The 27,373-nt window shown below is 45.9% G+C and overlaps 1 protein-coding gene across 1 annotated transcript in view; it reads right to left on the bottom strand.

Annotated features, from left to right (window-relative positions):
• Window positions 1-1,777: 1,777 nt before the first annotated feature.
• The window catches only part of LOC148454103 (ADAMTS-like protein 5), a 66,527-nt gene continuing 40,931 nt past the window's right edge, over window positions 1,778-27,373 (bottom strand). The window contains exons 10-15 of the mRNA XM_088461247.1: window positions 24,264-24,387; window positions 22,447-22,530; window positions 21,920-22,083; window positions 14,148-14,358; window positions 10,814-10,888; window positions 1,778-2,722 (exon numbers count right to left, since the gene is read on the bottom strand). Of these exons, the coding sequence (XP_088317373.1) occupies window positions 2,415-2,722; window positions 10,814-10,888; window positions 14,148-14,358; window positions 21,920-22,083; window positions 22,447-22,530; window positions 24,264-24,387 (966 nt within the window). The 3' untranslated portion in view covers window positions 1,778-2,414. The remainder of the gene's footprint in view (window positions 2,723-10,813; window positions 10,889-14,147; window positions 14,359-21,919; window positions 22,084-22,446; window positions 22,531-24,263; window positions 24,388-27,373) is intronic.

The raw sequence follows: 27,373 nt of genomic DNA, 5'->3' as shown, positions 1-27,373 counted from the left end.
ATCCACAGGTGGTGCTATTGATTTTATTTGTGATACTGAGAAGAACGTGCAGCACTAGTAAAATTCTATTACTATATCTATCGTGGGCATGGTGCGAGCTGGGAAGGGAGCTTTCCAAGCAACCGGAAACCCCCATCCCCTGCTTTTGTCTATGGGTTAGACACTGTATAGCTCTCATTTTAGGGCAGAGTAAGGGACAGTCTAGTAACAGTACTGTGTCACAGATACATTTTATCAGGTTATACTTATAACCAAGATTGTTGCTATACACTCCTCCAGCGCCGGAGATATTCATCTTTTTTCCTGCTATTCTATGAGGCTGGATGGGAATCCCTTTTCTCTCCTTGGGCTGCAGGAGTAAGGGTATGTTATTGGGTGCTGCCCAGACATCCTCCTTTATCAAAATGCTTACAGTAACGTTTGAAAGAAATAGGTACAGTATTGCGTGTACAGAAAGGACAGTTTTGATGTGTATTTTGGCCATTAGTAAACTGCACAGTTTAATTAAAACCACAGATCAGAGCATGTCAAACTGCACCGTAGTAAATCTCCCCTTTTGAGTTTTTAATCTAGCTCCATAGAAAGCTGAATATACACACACTACAGTATCCACGAGGTGGGAGTGTTGCTAACAGCTTGCGTTGCTGTGTTGTTCCTAGGACAAGTTGGACCTGTGACATGCAGCCATTCTCTGGCAGGCATACTCAGGCTGTTGTTTGCTCCGTGCTCCAGAAGTGAACATCTGCTGTGCGTGCCCAATCATGCGCAGAAAGCAACAATCGGCCGATTGCGTTCATATTAGCAACTGCAGTTCTTGCTGAATCTGGCCCACTATCTGTCATTTTATATTAGAATATTGGTATATTCACATAAATTGTCTCTATTCATCTGCCTTCTGTTTCTGAGAGTCTGTTAAGAGCTAGAAATAATTTGGTTTCACAGCACATTAATTATGAGCAGGGGTTGACTTTTTGCCTGCTTAGATCATATATAGCTGTACGCCACCCTCCACTTTTCATAACAGCTCATAACAATATTTTCTGCAAGGTTTTGCAGGACTGCAGCCCAGATGTAAATGTACATGGTGGAAAAAGAAAAACATCACTTCAAAGTCGTACCTACTACTCCCCTTCATCATGAATTAAATCATGGGATTCAGGGGACATTGGAGTTATTTTCTTATTTTACAGAAGTATATACAGTAATTTCAGCTCTTCTTGGTGTGTAAAAGAGGAAAGTTGTAGAGGAAAGGGCCTTAGGAAGAAGAAGAGCGGCCAAATCATATATGACGATTCCCATGCAGGGCAGTAATTAGGGGTGTGTGAGTAGTCCCTGGGTGTGGCACCATATCTGCCCCATGGCACCTGTTTGGCTTGCAGCTCGCCTGGATCTTCACCCTGCAGCCAGTCCTTTGGATGCTGTGGGCATGTATCCTGTAGAGTTGGCTGAAGTGCCCTGAGGATGCTCCAATCAGTGCTCTACTAGACAGTGCTGCAGCTCCGCTCCCTCAGCATTACATAATGACATCACCTGTTGGGGTGGATGGGCTGGACCAGGATTGCCCAGATCGCTGCTCCAGCACTGTTCCCACACTTGCAAGCTGATCAAAGATCATAAGTACTTATTTTATTATGTTATTCTAATGTAATTTTGTGGGTATGAACGGTTAACTTTATTGGCAATGCAAAATGTAATATTATTGAAGTTAATTATTGTTATATTCATATAACAAATAAATATGTTATTTGTCTAAATTAAGTGTTAACATATTCTTATACCTGCCGTCTTGGGTGTGAAATATGAACACAATTCTATATTCTTATATTTGTGCAAAATAAGTGGTTCCTTCATATTAAATATTTAAAAGCCGCATCTAAGCACATTTAAAAATCAAGTCCTTATCATATGCCCAAAAACACTGAAAGGCCCCGTTAATGGCACTTTCTCTACCCCTCAATCTTACATACCTTCTACAAAATAAAATCTAGTTTTAGGCTACAGGCAAAATTAGAGATTAGCATGAGTACATTTATCCCGTATTTTCACTAGCCCTCATATGCACAGTTTCTCCCTAACTTCTGCACACCGCACAGATGCCAATATCGAACATCTTGATGTGTAGATCAATGTGCTTTCTAAATAAACTATGCATTTGTGACACAATAGGCACAGGACATCACAAAATGTCATTTCCAGTAAGAGCTTGTGACCTTTTTTATGTTCCTATGACATCTTTCTCCAACATTCCAGGCCTAGTGTCTCCCATGTGCGCTGTTACTGACTACATGTGCTCACTGTGTTATTTCCCTGTTACAGTATGTCCCCAGCTCTCCCTCTGCTAATTGTATATGGCATTGGGCCTGTAGTGTTCTCCAACTCCACAAACATAACAAAGAATCAGTTGCACAGAGGCCTCAGGAGGATGTTCTGCACATATTACTGAGGCGTTGCATCTGCAGATCCTCATGCTGTGACCAGGCTCTGACGTAACTGTGTGTGGAGAGTAAAATCCTATTCACAGTGAGTTCATGGTTCACATGTCTTGAAGGCATCAATATATATTCTTGGTGATCTTGAAGTTTGGGACAGTTGCACTTGTCAGATACCCAAATATATTCACGGTGCATAAGGGGAAACTTGTTCTTATATACGTGCTTCACCTTTATGTCATAGCGCATCTCCTGTCCCATTATCCTCCTCCCCAAAATCTTTCCACGGATCACTGCACAGAGAGGGATGAGCAAAAATGATTTTTTTATAAATGATTTTATTGTAACTAAAATGGATTTTGCATGGAGTTAGAAAGTAATCTGCTTAAATGTACTTTACCTCTTACAATACATGCTACCTGTACAGCACACTGATGTTATTGTGAGTTTCAGGATGCATGTATATATATTATTCATATATTACATGTATAAATACTGCATAAGCTATGGATATTGTTACAACATTAGCTTTAGTTCTGTTAGTGAATACTATGGTCCCCATTTAAGAGAGTAATTTAATTATACAAGATGTGTGATTGAGATGATATAATATGTGAAGAGATGTTGTGCCTGCTATGTGCCACTGTTATGGACCATACTTACCTACTCTCCCAAACATGGCAGGAGGCTTTACAATTTTCAGGGAGCCCCCCGCACCACTGGAAGAGTATCCGGATCTCCCGCATCTAGCCACCTTCCTAGTGAAGTGGACAGGATGGGGAGATAATTGCTGGGAATCGCGGCTCCGTATAGAGGGGGTGGGGCTAAATGATGTAAAACTGTCACATAGGGACCCGGTCCTGCCCCCAAAAGTGTCTGCTCTCCCGAGCAGCAGATAAGAAAAGTCAGTAAGTTTGATTATGGGCACTGCCACGCTGTACCGATCATCCAAGATTTGGATTTCCAATACGGTTAGATGAATCTAAATCCCAATTTGCATGTGATTTTAGTGTTTTAGTGCCTCCTGTCTAGTTACAGGGCTGGTTCTAGAGTTTACGGAGCTCAGGGTGAGAGATTCCTTTGGTGCCCTGCGCTCAGGGGAGTGGCCATGGGCGACCAAAAAAGCATATAGAAAATAGTAATTGTTTTGCACGTGGGGGGGGGGGGGGGAGACTTTTGCCAGGGTGGGAGCCTTGCCTAAGTCTTAAATTGTGAAGGCAGGCTTGTCCCTCCTCCTTGCTGCTGCTCCTCTGTCTTCTCGCTCCAGCGGCCGCTCCCAGAATGCCATGCGCGACGACAGCGTCATTCTGGGATACTGGGACTCCCAGTTGTATGGCGTTGTGGCCATTTGTAAATATGGTGGTGCCACGGATGCCACAGCTTAGATAAGGAGGCGGGCAAGAGCGGGCGGGTGCCATCAGATTAGACGGTGCCGGGGGAGTGACTGTGGCCGCACCATCAAGCCTCAACACTCTGGGCGATAATCCTGCTTGCCCGTTCCTAGAACCGCCAGTGGATATATGTAATATGCCAAATAGGGTTAATTTATTGGCAGTTATTTATATAGCACACACATATTCCGCAGTGGAGCTTACAATCTGTTTCCTATCACATGCACACTCACATACATACTAGGGTTAATTTTGTTGGGATCCAATTAACCAGTATATTTGTGGATTGTGGGAGGCAACCGGAGTGCCTGGAGGAAACCCACGCAAGCACAGGGAGAATATACAAGCACCCAGAGAGTTATATGTGCAGAATGATAAAATGTGACATAGAAATGTATGTCTCTGATGTTCATAAATGTGCTTCTGAGTGCGGCCTATATATTAAGCCTAGCTTCGCATAAGGTAAACTATGGGCCTGATTCACTTCCGATTGCAACTGCGATTTTGCACGCAATCGGCAGATTGTTGCGTTCTGAGCATGCTTACGCATCACGGTGCGCATACGCGACCCGGCCACTGCGATTGGGACTGCCATTGCAGTGACTAAGCAGACACATCGCAGAGTGAATGACAGGAACTGCCATTTGTGGGAGGTGACGGGGGGGTGTTCGGGGAAAACAAAGACGTGCCAGTCAGTTTGAACACCGTTGCATGGGCGTGTATAAATTATCCATTGCGATGGCCTATGCAGCCTGAGGACTCATAGCGTGTGATGAAGTTAGCAATTTCTGAGTAAGGTCAGAGCTTGTGCAACTGTGCGTGAGGCTGCAATGGTACTCGATTGTACCGATGGTTCTGCAGTCTTGCTAAACATTACGGATGTATGTAAGGTAAAGTGGGCATCCTTATGGATTAGCATACTATTGCAGTTGAATTGCTTGCGTAATCACTATTGCAATCGCAGTTGCGATCAGTAGTGAATCATGCTCTATATCCGAAGATTATCAATTTCCTTTTATATAAAATACTACTGTGGGAAATCAAACTATTTAACTTCATACAATAAATGCACATCCTACATTTACCACAAACTGCTCAATCTATTTGATGGCTATTGACATTTTTCTCTCCAGAAATAATGGACCAATTTAGTTTTGAGACTTGGGTCTATTTTTAATATTCAACCATTTTTTCAGTTTTATGGATTCCATTTTTTAATGCCTATTGTATCCTGAATAGACGTATCCGCTCCCATCTTTCTGTTTCTGTTTCCATCATACACCACCACTGTCCGCCTCCCCCAATATCTCATTTCCCCAGCACAATACCTTGTCCCCGCCTATGTCCCACACTGTCTCTGATATCTGCCCCATATACTCTTTAAATCACCACACAATACAGATTGATTCTTGATAATCTCTGCCCAGGGTGCAGTTCTTTTTTACCCTCCAGAGATGACTTTCCAGAATAGTTTTAAGTCAAGAACTTTTAGGACTAATTTGAGCATTTTCAAAAAGCTTTTGTGATGACTGCTTTGAATTTAATGCAAAAACTTGGGTATATATCTCTGGGTTTAATACAAAAGTCCAAGAAAACTGCTCTCTACTTAAAGTATGTGTAATAATAAGATAAATGTTTGGAGTATGTAATCCAATTCTCCAGTTTCACAGTATTCCCAGTTAAAATGAAATAAGATCAATATAAATTATTATTTCCATTTGTACAGTATATATAGAACTAAAAATGATTGGACCAAACAAATAAATCCCAATAGCCCCTAACAGCATTTGCCAAACTAGGAAGTTGGAACCACTGAAGTCCCTAAATAGCAGAGGGATTTTGAAGGAACAAATTAGTTTCTTTATTTTTGTACAATCAGGGCCTGATTCAGAGCCGCTCGTAAGCGGCCGCTCGTTCGCACATCTGCGCATGCGTATGGGTCGTAATGCGCATGCGCCAACCAGTCAGTGCGGTCGGAAAACGTGTGTTCGCAAAATTGTGAGTGCCTGCTAATTTGAGTGACAGGATGAGGCGTTTGTGGGTAGTAACAGGGGAAGGTGCTTGAAAACGGGGAGTGGAGATCCGAACGCAGGCGTGCCAAACGGTCAAAACGGGCGTTTTAAGGGTGTGCATAATTAACAAAGCAGCGTCATCGACCACGTGACTTGGTTGTCTCTTAGCCTGAACTGTTCGCATGATTGCGGTAGGAAAATCCAACCACAAGTACTGCGAGCAGTTCAGACGCCTTTCGATGTACTCGATTAATCTAATAAATAGCGGAGATGACGTATGATGCGAGCGGCCAGGGGGCGTCTTTTCAAAATAGCAAATGACAATCAGCAATTTTCTCCCAAACACCACAAAAAAGGTCGTTCAGGCAAGTTGGTTAAATCTGTTTGATTTAAACAACTTGTCTGAATGACAGCTTTCATCCGTTTTCCAGTGTTTGGGAGCAAATGGCTGATTGTCATTTACTCCCATCAGAGCCGAATTTAGACCTCATGGGGCCCTAGGCAATATAACGGTTCGCGCCCCCCCTCCCCAATAAAAATGGAATCGGTATGAAATTCCCGGCAGCACCTGGCCGACAAAAGCAGAGTTCCCGGCAGCGGAAGCCCGACAGGGCTGGAAATCCCGATCGTCGCTAAGATAAGTATAAACTAACCTAACCCCCTAACCCTCCTTAGGGGTGCCTAACCCTAACCTCCCCCCAAGTGCCTAACCCTAATACCCCCTCTAAGTGCCTAACCCTAACCCCGCCCCCTTCCCCGCTGTCTAAACCTAATTCCCCCAGGGGGGTGCCTAACCCTAAGTCCCCCCGGGGGTGCCTAACCCTCCCTCCCCCTAGCCTAACCCTCCCGGGTGCCCTAAACCTAACCGTCCCCCCGCCGGGATGCAGGGCGCCGGTCTCCCAGCGACGGGGAAATGACAGGCATCTAGACATAGATGCCGGTCATTTATCCCACGTCAGGATAAAGCAGTCAGGAAACCAATTGTATACCATAAAATTATATATGTAAGCTCTCACAAGCAGGACCCTCTTCCCTCATGTGCTTTTCCTTCATTTACTTATACTATCATATATGCCATACCCCCTTGGTCTCTGCTGCCCTGATGCAGAACATTTATAAAGTTTGTCCTTGTCCTGCTATGTCTTATGTCGTACTGTAAGTCACGGCTTTCTTGTATTGCTTATTTGTTTATATACTGTCAAACTCTGGTGTTTAAGGGCTTCTACACTTGCAACACAGAACGGGGGGAGAAGGGCAGCGAGTGATAGAGAAACTGGAAGGCAATACATAAGTCCTCTTCATATGTCTCTTCCAGATGTTTTCGAGACCTACCCCAAGACGCAGAGTCAAGTCCATCTGATGGTCTTCACCATTGACCCCTCCAATCAGGATGTGGGTTTCGCTGCACCAGGTGGACAGGTCGCGGCCCCTGGGATGGGTCCCTGGAGAAAACACGGAGATAGATATGGGAGGATTATATAAGCACTGATAATGTTGGAAGAATAGTTATAATAGATCCCGAAACCACTGAGCGGAGAACTTTGGAAATCGATGTGCTAGTAGTGAGGATAACCAGTACTTGATGTGAGATGCTGAATAGCGATGGTAAGCTGTACTTGATATGAACACTGAATAACCAGCACTTGATGTGCGACGGTGAGTAGCGGTGATAACCAGCACTTGATGTGAGACGCTGAGTAGCGGTGATAACCAGCACTTGATGTGAGACGCTGAGTAGTGGTGATAACCAGCACTTGATGTGAGACGCTGAGTAGCGGTGATAACCAGCACTTGATGTGAGACGCTCAGTAGCGGTGATAACCAGCACTTGATGTGAGACGCTGAGTAGCGGTGATAACCAGCACTTGATGTGAGACGCTGAGTAGTGGTGATAACCAGCACTTGATGTGAGACGCTGAGTAGCGGTGATAACCAGCACTTGGTATAAGACTCTGAGTAGCGGTGATAACCAGTACTTGATGTGAGACGCTGAGTAGCGGTGATAACCAGCACTTGAATAGCGGAATAGCAGTGAATACCAGCACTTGATGTGAGATGATGACCGCATACACGAGAGAGTACACAGGAAAGGTACACTGCACACCCAGGAGATCGAACAACGATATCGTTATCGATCGTCCCTTGTGTACACAGCTTAAGTCACTGATCATATGTAATGTATTGAAGCAGTTTTAGTTTTTTACTCCAATCTTCTGTGGTAATATCTCCTTTACAGTGGAATTGACTAAAATTGTATTCGGTCACAATTATTTTAAATGACTGCTGTTTGCAACATCTTGGAATCATTACAGAACTCTCTAATGAAACCTATCTGCCAGTTTGGCAAATCTTCCAATGGGTTTCTTGGAGACATTTTTACAGCAATCCTTTTAGTGACTACAGATACAAATGTAAATTTAAACTGGGAATATGGTGGAACTGGAGAATTTTCTCAAGTACTCCAATTATTTTACTCTTATTTTTATGTATACTGCTAGCCAGACCGCAAACCTTTTTTGGACTTATATATTAAGGGGTCAATCCTACTCCGTGCAATGATCTTGCCAGTGCGAATCATTATAGCAGCCCGGATTCGCCAAATTTTGCATGCAGCCCCATAGGGCAGCGAGCAAAGTTTGGCAAATTCAGGGTTAAGTCGGGCTGTGAAGGGTACGATGTGCTGGTCCGTTGCCAGCATTTTAACGCCGTTGCAACGGCACATCGCACCCGTCACACGGAATAGGATTGACCTCTAAACCTCCTGGTTTATATTGTACTTTTTGCACCAACTTCAAAAGACGTATCCATAAGTACTCATTTAAATGCTCTAAGTGGCCTTAAAATGTCTTGGCTTAAATATATTCAGACTCCTGGAAAAAAAAAATACACCCTGAGGAAAGATTTTGACAATGAATCATGACTAATTATTCAGAGATTTTAAAAGGATACGATACATCTCTATTATTTAACATAGGGAATGAGAGTGACAAAATAGATGGTCATTATTAAAAATGCCAGAAAACAATGTGACTTCTCAGTATGCACTTAGCTTTGTTTCTGGACTCATTCGGAAACCATAGAAAAATGGTGTCCATAATACAGAAAAATTGATGATGGGCCCAATATTTGAATTCCTGTTAATGAAAAAGTCACATCTTATATATAAAATGTTTGTTTGTTTTATATCTGTTTGTTTGCCTGTTCGGTTATGCATTCAGACACCCCTGCACCGTTTGTGATGACACCAACGAGAAGTGGTCCAGTTGGATCCTGGCCAGGTTTTAGAGGGGTTGAGGTCCCAGTCGGACCTCCCGTTGGTGTACACTATGACCCGGGGAGCCTGTTCTGGGCCTTACACTGGATGAATTTGGATGAAAACTTCACAGAGTGGTAACATTGGATTCCAGAAGAAATACTAGGGGGGGTTGAGGTCCTAGTCAGACCTATTGGTGAAGATTTAAACCCAGGCAACGCTGGGCACTTCAGCTAGTTTTATACATTCTTCAGATGCAAGCTCTAAACTAAATTGACCCCATCTTTTCCTGGAGAGAAACAAGCAAATATACATCAAATAGGTTGAACAGATTGTGGGAAATGTAGAATGTGCACTAACAGTTGTACTGGGGTATATAGATTTACTTCCTAAAGCGCGAAGTGTGTTTTTTATATAATGGACATGAGGGGCACCACAACATTTTTAGGTTGTGGGCCAAAACATGAATTAATTTTGGCGCCCCTAAGTTGCCCCCTAAGACAGCTGGAGTAACCCACCGCACTACCTACCTGATGACAGAGATCAGTAAACCTGAGGGGTCTTTGCTTTTGCTGACTGCTCTCTCCCAATCTTCTCACTCACAGACACAACACTGACACACCGCTACCACTCAGATTCGGGAACACATGCAGCCAATACCATGTCTCTGTACAGAGAAGTTATCCAACCAGCGCTGGGAGAGGTGAGCGGTCACCCGCGTGCTGACGGGAGTTGTAGTTTGATGTAGGTTTAGCGCTATTGCTACTGCTCACTGGACCAGCATGCAACGCAAAGCCGGCTGCTTTCCTAACTTTATTAAACTGGACACATCAATGACAGGCAGTCTAATAATAAATCCTGTGTGTTATGTCCATCCCTAAATCAGAGGCGGATTAAGACCCCATGGGACCCTGGGAGAGATTTTTGGTTGGGGCTTCCTCCTTTCCAATTCGTCTCTGCAAATATTATTTTTCCAGACAAATTACATAAGCCCACCCCTCCAATAATTTAAACCTCAGTAAAGTGCAGACATGTGCTGTGTAATGATGCAGCATGGGCAGGGCCAGATTAACAATGGGACGGATGGAGCTACAGCTCCAGGCCTCCACATAAAAATAGGCCCATTGTAATGACAACATGATGTTGACTGGCCATCTGCCCTCCACATGGTCAGCCATAAATCATAAGTAGTAAAATTGTATTTCTATTTACCACACAAAATGAAGCATTTGTTTTTCTTTTACATATTTATGGAGACATTGGGGCTGAGAGTATAGGGGTGTACATGCCCACATGGCACTGGCCACACCCACACAGGACTGATCACACCTCCTCTGCTTGTCATAATAGGCCATTGGTCATTTTCAGCTCCAGGCCCATGTGGTCCTCAATCCTGCCCTGAGCATGGGCAGGCCATATTACAGTGCTCGGTGTAGTCCATAACCAGACATAGCAATAGCTTCAACATATGGCACAGATGGGGTATAGCTATGCCCCCACTTGGCCCCATTCCCCAGTATCGGGGACAGAATAATTTCTTGGCAGCCCTGATCACAGATCTCAAAACCAATACATTAACTGCTAGAATCCTACCAAATTAACTGTCATTGGCAGAAAATAAAAGTCCCTATCATTAGCCTTAATCATTGTTTTATAAACCAGGCATAGATCATATTGTGTGATTGTCTTGCTGCAAGATGTGATTACAACAGCAAGATTCTCACTTACCAAAGTCACTCTGACAATAATGTTTCTTCCTCTGTGATCTGCCTTTGTACTGCACACACTCCTGGCAGTGTCCGCCTAGAAAAGTAAAATGTTAATAATCCACAAAAACGTTTTAGATGATTATTTAGCATTTACTGTAGGATATGAACTATGAGAAGCACAGAAACCACCCTGTGGGCCTGACTCTAGGTTGTACACTACAAGCACAGAGGCTGCATCTTTGGACAGGAGGCGTCTGAAGGCAAAAAAATGCCCATTGCCGGCATTGCTGATCTGAGCGCTGCCGCAGCATCGGATCAATATTGGGCGTCTGAGTATGCCTAAGCTCATACATGCCTACTCTCCCGGGAATCGCGGGAGGCTCCTGATTTTTCGGGTAACCCCCCGCGATCCCGGAAGAGTAGGCATATCTCCCGCATCCCTCCCACTTCCTAGTGAAGTGGGCAGGATGGGGAGATTTTACCTGAAATTACCATTGAACCATCAGCCCTATGGAGGAGCAAAATATCCATCATACATGGCCGTCAGTGTCAGTGTAACTGCGACAAAAGACGTGATACACCCACGTCTGGCTAACCACACCTCTGTTATCACCCAGAGAAAACCACCAAAATTGCCTCTCTCTGCTTCCAAATTCATTCTGCAGTTCCCTGCGTCAGCCATCAGGACACATGGGCAGTGCAGCTCAGATGCAGGCGCAGACTAAAGACATCGGCTGCTTGTGTGCGGCATCAACACTGTGTACACCTCTAAATTAGGCCTATTATTTTATACAGTAACCCATTGCACTCACAGGGGCTCATGCATGCACATACATGTAACAGCCTCAGTAAAGGGGCTCATGCATGCACATACATGTAACAGCCTCAGTAAAGGGGCTCATGCATGCACATACATGTAACAGCCTCAGTAAAGGGGCTCCTGCATGCACATACATGTAACAGCCTCAGTAAAGGGGCTCATGCATGCACATATATGTTACAGCCTCAGTAAAGGGGCTCATGCATGCACATACATGTAACAGCCTCAGTAAAGGGGCTCATGCATGCACATACATGTAACATCCTCAATAAATTGGCTCTTGCATGCACATACATGTAACAGCATCAGTAAAGGAGCTCATGCATGCACATACATGTAACAGCCTCAGTATAGGGGCTCATGCATGCACATGCATGTAACAGCCTCAGTAAAGGGGCTCATGCATGCACATACATGTAACAGCCTCAGTAAAGGGGCTCATGCATGCACATACATGTGTATGATAAGTTGGACTTACCACAAGTTGCTGAATGGGTCAATATGCAATCAGCCATTAAGAAGTGGCTAGATAGATCACCAGCTCTCTAGTACTCACATGAAACATGCCACCTAAAAGGCCTCTCATCGCACGTGCCCATGTCTAATTTTTTGACAAGTACATGAGCACACCCTTATAGTAGCTCACCACTACCCGCGCCCATCCCACCTGTCCAGGCAATAGGAGATGTAGGTCAATGATATGCAAAAATGTAGATATGGATGCAATACGGAAATGTGCATCTGACCCACAAAACACATGTCCAACTCCAGACTTCCCACCCGATACGCAATGTGCCACTGTGGGGAGGTAAAGGCTGCACACGGGCCCCCTCCTCTTATAATCCGCCCCTGGTTCTACATGCCATAAGTAAGTAGTATTGAAGTAGTTCGGAAAGTTGAGCAGCTCATTTACTGGAAAGTAAGATGGAATAATGAGGTGAAATCACACTAGTGTTCACTAAACATAGATTACAGTCTTATAAATTGATCTTCAAACATTTGTTTTTTCCTCCAGTGGTTGGATCTATTCCCAGGTTTGTTTGTATGTGATTCGCCAGCAGTGTAATTACAGGACTATAAGGGCCAGATTCAGTACTGAACGGAATTGTAACGCTGCACACAGGCAGCTTTGCAATTCCGTCCTTGCAGATATGGTAAAGCAGCAGCAGGCATCACACCTCCTGCTGCATTAATTATCCAAGCTGCGTCGGCCAGTGCAGCATCCGATAATGTGCGGGAACATCGGCCGGCTAAGTCACCCAGGGGGGTCATGCAAGCCGTCCGCCGCAGATGAGAGGAAGAGGCCAGGTAATCTCCGTCAGCCAACGGAGATCCTGGCCTCTTCCCTCCCCCCCCCCCAACGGCGGCAACACTCCTCCGTTTCGGGAAATGGAGGCCGTTGCCATCCACAAACGGCAACAAACTGTCAATGACTGACAGTCTGCTGCCGCTCTGCGTGCTTTCATGCAGGACCGGTACTGCACATGCGCATTATGGGTCAGCCGCCTGCACATATTTCCGGCCATCGGGAATCTGCATTCTGCAGTGCACTAGTGTGCACTGCTGAATAAGGGCCTGATTTAGGTTGGATCGCAATGCTGCTTTTGCACGCAGCCGGACGATGTTTGCATTCTGAGAAAAATAAAAAGATAGTGTATGAACACCGTGTCAGATCTTGCTGCGCTGTATTTATAATGCTCAAATGCAATGTAACTTCGATGTATCAAAACATAGTCCTCCTGGACAAGATAAATAAATACGTAAACTGTACTGTTCATACCAGTCACTCAATGCTAATCCCAGAAATTGTCTAGATGATGTTATTTGTAATAGACCAAAAAAGAGTCTAAAAATGATGATCTTCAATAAAAAGAACAAATCTTTAATAGAACAAAAAAATCAAAGTTCCAAGAATATCCTTTTAAAAAAGACAAGTCTCGTCAAACAACCCTTTATGCCATCCAATGATGTTAAATCAGTGCACGAAAAAACAGGGTGGCTTACCGGACCTGTAGGAATCCAACAAAATGTAGCGCAGTCAGCTCCATCTGTAATGGTAAGTGTGTGTTTCACTGAAGAAATCCTATGACACCTGGTGATGGGGGGTAGTCGTGCTAACGCAGGTGTGTCAGTGCGTTCAAAACGCCGTTGCAGGGGTGTGCATAAATTATTCACAGCGAACCCATACATTGCCTGAGTACTCACTGCGTGCAGTAAGTTTAGCAACTTCTGCGGCAGTTTCATGTCAACCACAAGTGTGCATGCTGCTCCGATGTTACTCGATGTTACCGATGATTTTGCATACTTCCACAATAGTACGGATGTGAGAAGACGGTAACGGGGCGGCATTATGTAGTGCTGGGCGTCTGTATCTTGTGCTGTGACGGCAGTGTGAATGCATTCATCTGCATATTTTTGCAGCGGCCGGTTGTGTGCGAACACAGCATTGCGATCCAGCCTGAATCAGGCCCTAAGTACAATATCTTGCTTAATAATATGGGTAAACTTCAATCATTACATAAATAAGTTGCACCTGATTTGCTGTCTTCCTTTCTTACTGCCTCCACCGTTATTTGGCTGCTGTATGTAGTTGTGGGTACCCAGGTGTCCAAACCCGTATCCGTGGGCTGATATGATGGTTCCATATTCTGCTGTGCTTGGGAATCCCTCTGGATGTCATGGTACCTCTCCTTTGGCAGCCAGTACTCATATTGAATGCCTGGGTTTTGTTCCTGAAAGAGAACCTGTAAAAGTGTAATAAAATGTAAGAAAGAATCAGGGGCTGCTACTGGACTAGGTGGAACTTTTTAGAAAATAATAAATAATGATTGTCTGTATGATATAATCAAAACAGTGTACAATAAATGTGCATGTGAGACAAATATTAATCAGACACTAGGATATATAAGAATTATCACCCAACAGCACATTTCATAATATTCAGATGAGTTCATCTATCCACCTAGTGCATACATAGGTGCACAAATTACTTCATTTGTTGGAAATGTTCCCCATAGAAATGCTCTGTACAGCTTATGTGGGATTGTGGGCCCAGATGGAGATAAACATGGTGGACAGAGTAATAGGATCATGCCAAACTCCTAATATCATTATTTATAAAGATCACAAGTCTGCCTGGTCAAAGGGTCTGATTCAGAGCCGGACGCTCTGACAGAGCGCTCGCTCTAAATCAGGGCCGGCCTTCTGTTTTTTTAGAGCTGCCTCCTGGCCGCTCGCATAGTTGTGGGTGACCACCCACAGCTATAGCGAGCGGCCAGGAAGATGGTCGCAATGGTCAAGACCATCGCGATCATCGGGCTTGCGACGAGACCCTTGTGGTAGGATCTTGTTGCCGCAAGTCCTGGAGTGCTTTCGGCTCTATCAGAGCCAAGAGCACTGCCACTGACCTCACTTGTGAGGTCAGTGGGACCGGCCACAGACGGTAGGCCTCTGGGCAGCCACGCCCCCGGCCCACCCACCAAAGGGAGCGTGCTGTCACTCAACATCGACAGCACGCCCCCTTTGGTACGAGACCCGGAGCGACGGCTTGCCCGTCACTATCCGGGTCTCGCGCATGCGCACGATGGAGCCGGCTCCATCATGCGCATGCGCACTGGGCCTCCATCGACCCGCTTGCGAGCGCATAGCACTCGCGAGCGGGTCTGAATCAGGCCCAGTGTTCAACAAGATAAATTGTGATGCATTTTCTATTAGAAGAAGCAAATATTTGTACCCCCGACATGCTGCAGTGCTGTCTAGATGATGCACAAATCTGTGCATTTCCATAATCACAGGTGCGTGTTAAAAGAAAAAGGCGCATAGGGGCAGATTCAGTTACTGTAGCTGCAGGTTATTTTGTGCAATTTGTTATCCTGGATACATTGATCAGAGTTATTCTATTAGGAAGCCACAGACAATTGTGAGCAGCCCAGCAGTTAATTATTCATTGAAAATGGCCAAAATCATGGCTGAAACACGTTAGAACCTTCCACCTATCACCAAGGTCACCCCTAGCCCACGGGGATCCACAGGAAATCCCCGGTGAGCCCCACTGCCTGAGGGCCCCTTGCCCTCCTCTGATGTCAGGTTCAAAACTGTTCACTCAAACTATACATTGTAACTAGGGAGGACAATACTGGGCTGTTTTTCAATCCCATGATTCGGGATTAAAAAAATGCTCAATCCCGGGATTCCAGTGATCCTGGGATTGAGTTGGTGGTGGCACCGGCAGGCAGCAGCAGGACTCATTGGCTGCACTCCATCCTCCTCCCGTCCCTCAGTCCTTATCTCTTCCCCCCTCTGTCCCTCAGTCATTATGTCTCCCTACCCCTCTGTCCCTCAGTCCTTATCTCTCCCCCCGTCCCTCAGTTCTTACCCCCTCGTCCCTCAGTCCTTATCTGTCTCTCTGCCCCTCCCTCAGTCCTTATATGCCTCCCCCAGTCCTTATATCTCTCTCGCCCCCTCCTCCAAGTAACAGCCTTGTGTGCTCCCCCCCCCCCTGGCTGCCTGGACTGGCTCTGTGATGATACCCATGGCCACCACGCCAAGCAGCAGACAGTCCTCATCTTCTTAAGCTTAAGTGTGGTGCAGGCGAGCGGTGGGCAGGCACAGCTGGTTTCAGGGTAGAGCTTATTTCCCCTCCATGTTAGGGATCTGGAAGTGACGTGGTGAGGGCGCAAGTGCAGCGCCATGCCCATTAAGGCCACCTAAAGAAGAAAGTTGTCATCTTGCAGGCTCGCTGCGCTCGCCACAAGAATATATTTCCCCTCTATGCCCACTTGGATGGTAGGGAATTACGCTGGACACTATCAGGGTCCGCTCCGTGAAGGGGATTTAGACATTACCCTGCATAGTGTGACTGCATAGCATGACCTCTGATGTGCCGCTGCGCACAGCTGGGCAGCGTCTGAGCCGTCTGCTGCAAGTGCTCAGCGCTGCACTCCATTAATAAAAATAAAGCACATGCGCTGAGTAATCCCGAAGCTCCAATCTCAAAATTCAAATCCTGACTGTTTTAGGCCAAAATCCCAGGATCCCGCTGATCCCAATCCCGTAACTGGCCACCCTAATTGTTACTCTATTTAGAGAGTCAGTTACCTTGTAAAGCAAGAACATGAATGAACATGGAAACTGCACCAAGATTCGCTAATAAGAAATGAAAAGCTGCATACGGGGCTCAGGAAGGTAAGCGTCTGCCCGCTGGCAATGTAACTAGGTGCAGGGTAGAGGACTGGGCCTGGGTCCTGTAGTAGTCGCACCCCCTGCACCTACTATAGCTACGCTCTTGATTGAATTAACAGATTTAAAATGTTTTTGTGTGAAAGTAACATTTATAATATAGCATATTGCAAGTGGCTTCAATAGGGTCAGTGTCCCCCAAGGCGCCAAATTGAGTCTGAGTCCAAAAAAGGGGGATATCCTTTGAGATGGACGTGGCCTCACTGGAAGGGGTGTGACCTCACAGCACGACTCCATTTTAATCACACTGGGGGCAGTGCCAGCTCCTCAGTGACTGGGAGCTGGGTGCTACACAATAACATCACAGTGCAGCTCCCGGTCACTAAGAAGGACCTGGCATTTTGGTGTCACCCCCTCAGATGCAGCCCCCTAGTGTCACCGCTACATATTGCAGACTAAGAATGAGGTTGTAAAAACAATAAAAAAAATAACCAACACTAAAGTCAACTAGTGTTAATAACTTAGATAGTTGAATGGCATGTATTTGGCCTTTACTAGACCTAAAGCAGTTCTCATTGAGTTTTAGACACTGGCTGGTGTGTATGGGGGTCCCCTATCATATGTAGAGTACAATAATGTGGTATATATAGACAGGATCACCATCATGTGCTTTGTTATTGTGCATGTTACATTATACTGCATTACCAGGACTATGGTGTATACAGGGCCATAACTAGGCGAGTACGACTTGTCGGAGCGTCCTTTGGCTGCTACAGACAGGCACCCTGCATACGGTGCTGGTGGCCTCGCCCACTCTGCATGACGTCATGCACTTAGGGGGCAGGCCCAACACAGGGCGCTTCAGAGCCCAGCTACACCGCTACGTTTATACAATACATATATACATATATGACCATGCATATCTGAATTGTCTGCAAACTATGTCCTCTCTAATGGTTGGCTGGCCACACCTCTTAAGTTTAGGCCTCTACCACAGCAATCCTCCGATGAGCCCTTCATGCTCCAGTCCAACAGTGCCTATCACCACTTATCCTCTGCTTAATCATGACAGCAAAAAAAAGCATGACATTTGCTAGTATAGTATCCTAGCATGTACATGGACTCAGGTGTGAGTCTTATTACATTATTTTCTTATCATACAAACATATTTGTCACAAGTAACGGCTGGTCTGCAATCTCAACGTTTAACTTTTTAACAGTCACCACAGGGCTGTCTATCATAGCACATGGAGAAAGGGACGCCCGGCATACCGAATGTAGGTTAGCTGGTCATTGCGACGTGTTAGCCGCGGGGGGGGAGGGTTAGGTATAGGCACTCCCAGGGGGACTTAGGGTTAGGCACTCCCGGGGTATAGGCTAGGGGAAGGGGGGTTAGGGGTAGGCACCACCGTGGGGTGGTTAGGGTCAGGCACCTTCCACCCCCCCAGGAGGGTTAGGTTTAGGGTGCGGGGAGGGTGGGTTAGGGTTAGGCACCACGGGGGAGACTTAGGGTTAGGCATTACCCCCCAAGTCTTATGGGTTAGGCATGCCCAAGGGAGGGTTGGGGGGAGAGGGGAGGGTTAAAGATACTTACGAGCCGGCATTGGGATTTTAATCTGTCGGGCTTCTATCGTCGGGATTTGAATCGGCGGCTTGTAAGCCGTCAGTATTTCATACCTAACCCTGCAGAAGAACCACCTGAGAGACTGCTGCATGCTTTTGTATACAAATTGCTTTATGACTACTGAGGCAGCACTGAGGTCCCCCAAATTGTGAATCACTTTTATCAGCCCACAGACAAACCCCTTCTCAACTCCCCTCCCCCTCTCACTACTGTAGGTTGCATGTTTGTTATCCTTGTCTTAATACTCTATTATTTTGTTTCATGTGTTTGTTGATGTCACATCTGTTAGTTTGTACGTAACGTATGTATTTGTCTTTGTTTCTGTAATAGAGTTTATTAGGACAATTGGATTCTTTCGTAATTAATTTGTTACCTTATTGTTATCTAATGCTTTTTATTGCATTTCATATTTTATTCATTGTTGTACTCTACACATCTCCTGTGACACTGTAGACATAATGGTGTATCACTTATGTGCAGTGGCATAACTAGGGCAGGGTGAGCGGGGCACGTGCCCTGGGCGCCGTGGGACCGACCTGTCCTAGTTAGCCAGTGTAGTGCCGACCACAGTGAGTGCGGTCAGCACTACACATTTACACAGGACCAGCGGTAGGCTTCCCAGTGCCGGTCCTGTGCTGCACAGCCGAGCCCCTTCCCTCCCCCTGAGCACTTGCCCAATAGCGCCAGGAGGAGGGTGGCAGGTGGGCTCATGCTGTGCATAACACACACATCGCCGCCAGTGCTGGTGGCGATGTGTATGTTAATCAGCAGCCAATGAGAGTCAGACAGACTCTCATTGGCTGCTGCTGCTGCACACACATCTCCACCAGCGCTGGCGGCGATGTGTGTGTTAAACAGCAGCCAATGAGAGTCAGATAGACTCTCATTGACTGCTGCAGCGCCCACTGCAAGAGCCGGCTCCCTTCCGGCTCCTGCAGTGGATAATGGGAGAGACGTCATGATGTCTCTCCCATAATGCAGAGCGAGCCAGCCCGGGAGGACTGACATGCGGATGGCGGCGGGAGCCGGAGCGTGGATTCAGGTAAGTGTTTTTCTTTCATTTATTATTTATTTCCAGTGTGTATTTGTTGGGGGGGGACTCTTACTAAGGAGGGGACTACTACTGGAGGCACTGCTTCAGGGGGGGGACTCTTACTAAGGAGGGGACTACTACTGGAGCACTGCTTCGGGGGGAGGACTATTCCTAAGGAGGGGACTACTACTGGCGGCACTGCTTCGGGGTGGGGGCACTACTGGGGACTACTGCTGGGGGGGATTCTACCAGGGGCACTGCATTGGGGGACCACTTCTGGGGCCTACTACTGGGGCACCACTTCTGGGTGCACTGCATCATGGGGGACCACTACTGGGGCCTACTACAGGGGGCACTGCATCAAGGGGGGCTACTACTGGGGGCACTGCATTGGGGGGGACCACTACTGGGGACTACTACTGGGGGGGACTACTACTGGGGGCACTGCATCAAGGGGACTCCTACTGGGGCACTATATAAGTGGCTTACTACTGGGGGCACTGCACATGGGGGACCACTACAGGAGGCACTGAAAAGGGAGAACTACTACAGGGGGCACTGCATAGGGGGATAAATACTGGGGGCCTGCATAAGTGGGACACCTACTGGGGGCACTGTATAAGGGGGATCACTCCTGGGGGCACTGTAAAAAGGGCACTGCATATGGGGGATCACTACTGGGGGACTGCATATGGGGGATCACTACTGGGGGCACTGTATAAGGGGAACTAATGGTGGGCTGCATAAGGGGGACTATTACAGGGGGAGCTGTGTAAGGGGCACTGCATATGGGGGATCACTACTGGGGGCACTGTAAAAGGGATCACTCCTGGGGGCACTGTATAAGGAGCACTGCATATGGTGGATCACTACTGGGGGCACTGTATAAGTGGAGCTAATGGGGGCTGCATAAGGGGGGCCACTACAGGAGACACTATGTAAGGGGCACTGCATATGGGGGACCACTACTGGGGGCCTGTATAAGGGGAACTAATCGGGGGCTGCATAAGGGGACCACTACTGGGGATACTGTATAAGGGGCACTACTGGAGGCCTGCATAAGAGGGACCACTACTAGGGGCATTGTATACTGGGGGTACTATATAAGGAGTACTACTGGGGGCCTGCATAAGGGGGACCACTACTAGGGGCACTGCATAGGGGGGACTGTATAAGGGGCACTGCATTAAGGTGCAAATGGAAAGAAATGTTCCCAGTGACAAGAAAGGGGTGTTTGTGTCATGTTGATACACCCCATTTTTCAGTGGCCATGCCCCTTGTGACCATGCCCATTTTTCACCGCTCGCGATGCAGGCGTACGCACATAGTGTGGGGGGGGCTCCATTTTAAAATTTGCCCTGGGCTCCAAATACCCATTCCAGGCACCCTGTTGGCCAAATGCAGTGGCTCTGTGCCACTGCACAGCTTGCACACCCCTAGTCACAGCACTGGCGTGTGCAGCTTTTTTTTACATTTGCTTGAAGTATATCTAGAGAGATTCTTCTCCTTCGAAGGTCTATATTTTTTTAAATAGTATGTACTTGGTAGATAAGAATATTTGCCACCTCCAAGTCCTCAACCTGCCCTAGTGCTTGAAAACTGGGCTGTCTCTCCATTGAAAACCAGCCACAGGCTGGTTACTGCAGGGTTGGCATAAGGGAGAACAGAATGTTATTTGGCCTACAGATAGCAACAAAAGCAAGAAAGGAAGATTTTAGTCTCCATATGTACTATTACAGAAGAAGATAGTGGTGAACAAGGGTTTTAGGGAATTCTTTTATACACTTAAACTTTCTATGAAAATTCTGCATGTGTCTTTATTTGTTTTATTGTTTTGTTTGCCAGTCCTGGGGACCCAATCTTGTAAATTTCCCAACCAATAGAGCCACCCACATTCATAGCATCCCCGTTATAGTGGAAACTAGCTCGGTCTGTCTAGGACAGGGCTAATAGAAGATTTGGGGGTCTATGTACTAAGCCTTAATACAGTAATCAGATCCTAACTGTCATTTTTCAAACACAGCCTGTAAAGTGACAGGAGCTGATTGGTTATTTTATCTCCATCCATTTTATCTCTCTCCAAGGCTTAGTACAGTGGTTTAACAACCTAGCTGTCTCATAAAGATAATAGGACAAGACCTGATCACTGCCGTCTCTGATCTGTGCAGGGTTATGGTAGGAAATGGTAGTGTACGTCCCTCTCCAACTCCTTTTCTTATGGCAATAATTTTCTCTGCGATACTAAATTCAACTTAGTAATAAACTAGAAGCACACCGGCCACATCCTTGCTTGTACTGACACTTGCCCCTCAGCAAATGTGGCTCTCTTAATCCACAAACATATTGTGAGTACAAATCATAGTATGCAGTGGGTTCAAAGCTGCCCTACACACCTGTCATTTTGGACTCCAATGTGATAAAAGTTGTTAATCAAAGCGAACATCATTACAACTAATAGCTGGTTGCTCACCAGAACATACAAATCCTCATCGGTAGGCCCGGATGCCTCCAGGAACTCATGGCCGGCTGTGGTGCGAGTGTAATGTACTTCTGTCCCTGCCACTTTGTATACTCCGGGCCAGGAAACTGCCCAGTTTCCATTAATCACATAGCCTCTACTCGAGCTCATCAGGGCTGGGGAAAGCAATGTGGTAGTGACAGAGAACTATGCATAGTACAGTACTATGTTATACAGGGTTATTACACAAATTATTTTCCTAACCAGTGGATGATTGACAGTCTGAATTAGGGAGAGGTAAAGCTTGTATAGAATCTGGTAATTGAAAAGCTATGCTAGCTGGCACACTCCACTGTTATTCTACATGGAGATGAATAATAAGCAGAGACGCAGACAGAGGGTGTTATAAGGCTCATGAGAAAGATGGAAGGATAGGAGGGGGACAGCTATAATAGCAGAAAGTGCCTGGCCACTGCATTGCATCATTCTTATATTTTATTCTTTTTACTATTTATAAAACCAATGTTTCTTTTATTTACCTAAAATATTGCGACTTCGATCAGTCACTTTTACATGCCTTGCGCCAGCTGGGATTCGAGTCACATTTTTGTACCCAAAGAATTCTAATGAATAAAATAATAATGAAATAATGATCTGAAACATTGAGACCACATGTAATAACTGGACATTTCTATTAATGTTGTCTAATTTAGATTGGTCTTAAAAATGCCCAGACTATTATTTTGCCAGCTAAATTGTCTTTCATAATGGTTACAATATGACAGTTTTTAAAATATTGTGTATTTATATCCTATTTCTGAATCTACATCTAGTTTTTCTAGGGGTCTATTTATCAAATAATATGTTCGGGGGATACCCACAAATATAAAGTATCACCTGCAGTCCCCCTATTTCTGACAGCAGCAGCCACCATAGGTTTTTATGGGGGCTGTGAAGCTGTCAGATTATTTCAAGTTTGGCCACGGCAGCTAATGCAATCTAAAGATGACATTATCCGCTTTAGCCTATGGGCTACACTTCACAAAAATATACCAGGACAGAGCTCCCTCCCTGGCAATGGGGCTGCACATGCACGGTCAGGGGACTGCGCAGCACAGTAGCGCACAGAGGTCTCCGATATAAATAATAGCTAATGTGATTACTTACTACTAACACATCGCAGGGATGAGCTCCTTTCCAAGCCCTTGTCCCTGCATGTGTATTTTGATACATTCAACTGGTAAATAATATCTTCTTGCCATGAATAGCGGTGATAAGAAATTACGATTATAGGGTCTAAAACCCATTAATTGATAAATATCCCCCATAGTGTGACTTCAGTGTTATCATAAGTATCACATTTGCAATGTAGAATATTATGTACAATGAACAGGGATGTTTAAATGTAAATTAAACAGGTTATGTGGCTAATTAAAACCAGGTAAGGCTTATCACAGTATGGTAATAATGTGCATGCGCTTTCCATTTCCCCAATGTCACCATTGCAGTAGTTGTTTTTAAAATGCATTTAACTCTTTTTTTTAACAATATTTATTATTGTTAGCAATTTATAAACTATTTTTCTATTTTTGATTATAATCCTAAATAGAACTTCAGGACTTTGGACCATCTCCAGCTGTGAGTGTCAGGCAGTGAAGTAGTTAGGAGGGAGTGTGAGTGTGGCAGTATGTGAGTGTGTAAAGGAGTTGGAACAAGGAGGAGTACATTAAAGAGGCCACCCTATTGGCCATGCTTGCCAACATTTAGCTCCCTGCCGGGCTTTCACAGCGGGGGGGGGGGGGGGGGCCTCTCGCTGTAAAAGGAGCCGTGGTCCGGCAAATAATGCAACAATGTTGATATTAATGGTATTGTAAAGCAGGGGGCGGGTCCACGATGACGCGTTTCAGTGCGAATCGCATCACTGGCCCCCCTGCTGCCGGGATTCATACTGTAACTGCGGGGGGGGTCACCGGAGACTGGGAGGCTTTTGCGCCATTCCGGGGAGGCGGGAGCTGCCCCCGATTTTCGGGAGGCTCCCTGCCGAATCGGGAGGGTAGGCAAGTATGCTTTTGGTAGCATCTAAGCCAGATTTCATTTGCCACTATTAACAATTATCCAATCCTAGTTAGAAGCCTGTCAAAATGTTGGTAATTGTTGTGCCCACGAAAAGTTCAGCGCTGAAAGGGGTCATTTTTCTGTCATTTCTTCTCAGCAGCTTGGGGGGTGGGGGTTGGGGGGTGGGGCACCGCAAATGGAGCAACAATTGCCCTTATACCATCTGTAGGAATGTATTATAAGGATTTGATTGAGATAATTAGTCTAGTATCCTAAAGGTAAATACATAGCTGAACATAACCTGTAGAGGGGTATGGAAGCTGGAAAACATTCTGTATAAAAACACAGGAATCAGTTTGGCCACCACAGTTCTGACATAAATCAGTAGTGACTTCAGGACTCAGGACCCCATCGCAGCCAGCACTCTGTGGAATAAGCACAGAAGAAGATATGACACCAGATCAGATGGTGTAAGATGTGGCTGTGGATAGATTAGCTAGCATGATAACTGCTTATAATAATTAATAAGTCACTGCAATTCTCAGAGATTTACCTGCAACTTTGGCCTTCAAATCATGGGCTGTAATAGTGCACAATTTGAAAGCTGATTCGTTAAATTGCCATTAATGCACATTGGGTTAGAAACCCACTCATTGCTGGCAATCTGGTGTGTTTATAGTGTTTTTTTGTTTGTTTTATAAATACATTTTAAAAACAGAGTGGCACATTTCCCCCCAATTTAAAAACAGCACTAGTGTTTCAGCCAAGACGCTTTTGGGTAAATTGGGAGAACAGAATTTGCAATTGCCAGCACTAAGCAGTACCAGCCTGGGCTTTTGCTACCATGGGCGCCAAGAGGGTGGGGGATGGCTACTGATTACCCTGGAGGGTCCTATGCCACCTCCCCCTCCGTTCTCCCTGTCCGCAGCCCAGCACACACTGGGAGCAAGGGAGACTGGTGGGGTTGAACAGCAGCAGCAGTCTCCTCTGCCTTTGTGGGGGGAGCGATCACACCAATTGCGCCCCCCTGGATTTGCATCGGGCTGAGGGGCTAACGGCATCCCCTTACTGTGATTAGGCCATGCCCACTCAATAGTACTGGGGCCCAGGCCGGCTCACTACGGCCCTGTGTGCTATTAAAGGAGACACAACAGCATGAGGCCCAACTACCATAGTGCCAACCAGCCCTAGCCCTTAAGTATGGGGCTGGATAACTAGGGAGGTCAGGTCCACACAAACAAGAAGATGCCAGCCCTGTGCCAATAGCACTAGGGCTATTGCCCATGCTCCTGGGCTGTGGGCATGTGGTTACTAATATGTGATTAATATTACAAAAATATTTTCATTTACTGACAACTACAGGTCACAGCAAGCCCTGTAATGGAACATTTTAATGTCTGACAGGGCCTGTTGGCATTTGAAGAACAGCAGTTGTTCATGTTATGCCCCTTAGTAGTGTCCTAATTCACATTCACACAGTGCCCCAGTTTATATTATGAGATATTGTAGTGCCCTCAGTTCACATTACTCCACACAGTGCCCCATTGACATTATGCCACATTGCCCCAAGTTCACATTATGCCACAAAGTGGCCCCAGTTTACATTTTGTCATTATGCCAATGCAGTGATACAAATGGGGTGCTGTGTTATTTTTTTAAGCAAATATTAAGCCATAGGAAAAAAATGATGTGTTTCCTGCATCCATCTACATATCTCATTAACCAATGTTTATCATTACCTAAGCATCAGGCAGGCATCAGGCAAATAGCAGCAATTATTGTACATCTCAAGGGCATGCTCATATTCTCTGGGGTTTCATTGCTCTAGTGAAGATGTGGTGCTGCACATAAATGCTACATGAGGCAGGCTCACACACATTGGGGGGAGGTCACACAGACACTCGCACACACTCACACATACTTACACACACTCACATATACACATACTTACCACGGTATCGGTATGAATGACCACTGGACCTATGTCCAACGGTTCAAATCCTGACAGTGGATGACCGGCAGCCCTGAAAATCCAGATGGTAAGTATTTTAACTATTGCTAACCCTCTCGCTTCCCTAACCCTCCTATAGGGGTGCCTAACCCTAGCCCCCCCTGTAAGTGCCTAAACCTCACCCCCCCTTCCCCACACCCTAAACCTAAGACTCCCGGGGGTTACCAAACCCTAACCTCCCCACTGGGTGTGCCTAACGCTAATTCCCCCTTCCCCTACCCTAACACTCCCGGGGGGGTGCCTAATCCTAAGTCCCCCCGGGAGCCCTGAAACCTATGCCTCCCCCTCCACAGCTGTCCGCGCCCGGCTTACCTTTGGTATGCCGGGCGTCGGGCTCCCAGCGTAGATCTAATGACACTTGTCATTAGTATCCTGTCGGGATTTGACAGTAGGGAAGCCGGTGGTCGGCATTTCGACCATCGGCATCACGACTGCACACCCTTGCCACACACGCTGCTGTAGAAGATCAGGTCCCGATAGCCTGGATGAAGAAGACAGCGCTTTGGATGGTAAGTACTTACTGACTATTTAAGCTAAATGGAAACTTCCAATTGCTTAAATTAGTCATTAAGGGTGGGGGGCTGCTGCAGGGGTCCCAGAGCAATTCCCAACCATTTTTCCTAAAAATTATGGATTCTAGGAAAAATTAGTTATGCTCTGGGGCTGCAAGAAAAAAAAACCTCCTGCTTCTCAGAAAATGAAAACCCCACACCTAATTGAATAGCAGAAATCCCGCACCTGTGGGAAAAAAACTGCAGCTGTGGGCTTTAGCTATTCTCGCAATTGAATATGCCCACAAGAGAATCTGAAGCTACAGTGCCAGCCTTCATTTGTGTAGGGCCAGTGGAAGTAGGAGGAAGGAGAAGAGAGGAAGAAAGCTAGGGGTGGGGCTACTGATCTGGTTGGGGAGGGAAACCTGTCTGTGATAGGGGTTTACCAGGGTAGGTTCCTTCATTATAATCTGTATCTGCTTCTGGCACTAATGATCTCAATCAGCAGTTTGTAGTCAGGATCATTGAACCCACCGGTACCCCCCTGATGGCGACACTATCTATACCCCATAGCAACAGCACCCCTACACCCTCTATTGCTATACCCTTGCCATACGGCCTGTTTTCCACTTTATTACTCACTCAGGTCCTTAGGGGGTATGGGTATGGGATGCCGGTGCTCAGAATCCCGGTAGTCAGAATCCTGATGCTGGCATCCCGACAGGGTTAGGATACCGACACCTGTCGGTAGGTATCCTATTTTTTTTTTTTGCTCTGGTTGGGCCTTTTTCAGGGCATCACCACTTAACTTCACTTAGATATTTTTTCATCTCCTTTCTATTTGTTTGTCTATTATTTATGTAATTTTAACTCTTTCTCATTATATTAACACTTATTGATTTATCTTTA

The sequence above is a fragment of the Taudactylus pleione genome, unplaced genomic scaffold, assembly GCF_031769625.1.
Source record: "Taudactylus pleione unplaced genomic scaffold, aTauple2 ptg001032l, whole genome shotgun sequence".
Taxonomy (NCBI): domain Eukaryota; kingdom Metazoa; phylum Chordata; class Amphibia; order Anura; family Myobatrachidae; genus Taudactylus; species Taudactylus pleione.
The sequence above is the reverse complement of the archived record's forward strand: the minus strand, read 5'-3'. Positions and strand labels throughout refer to the sequence as shown.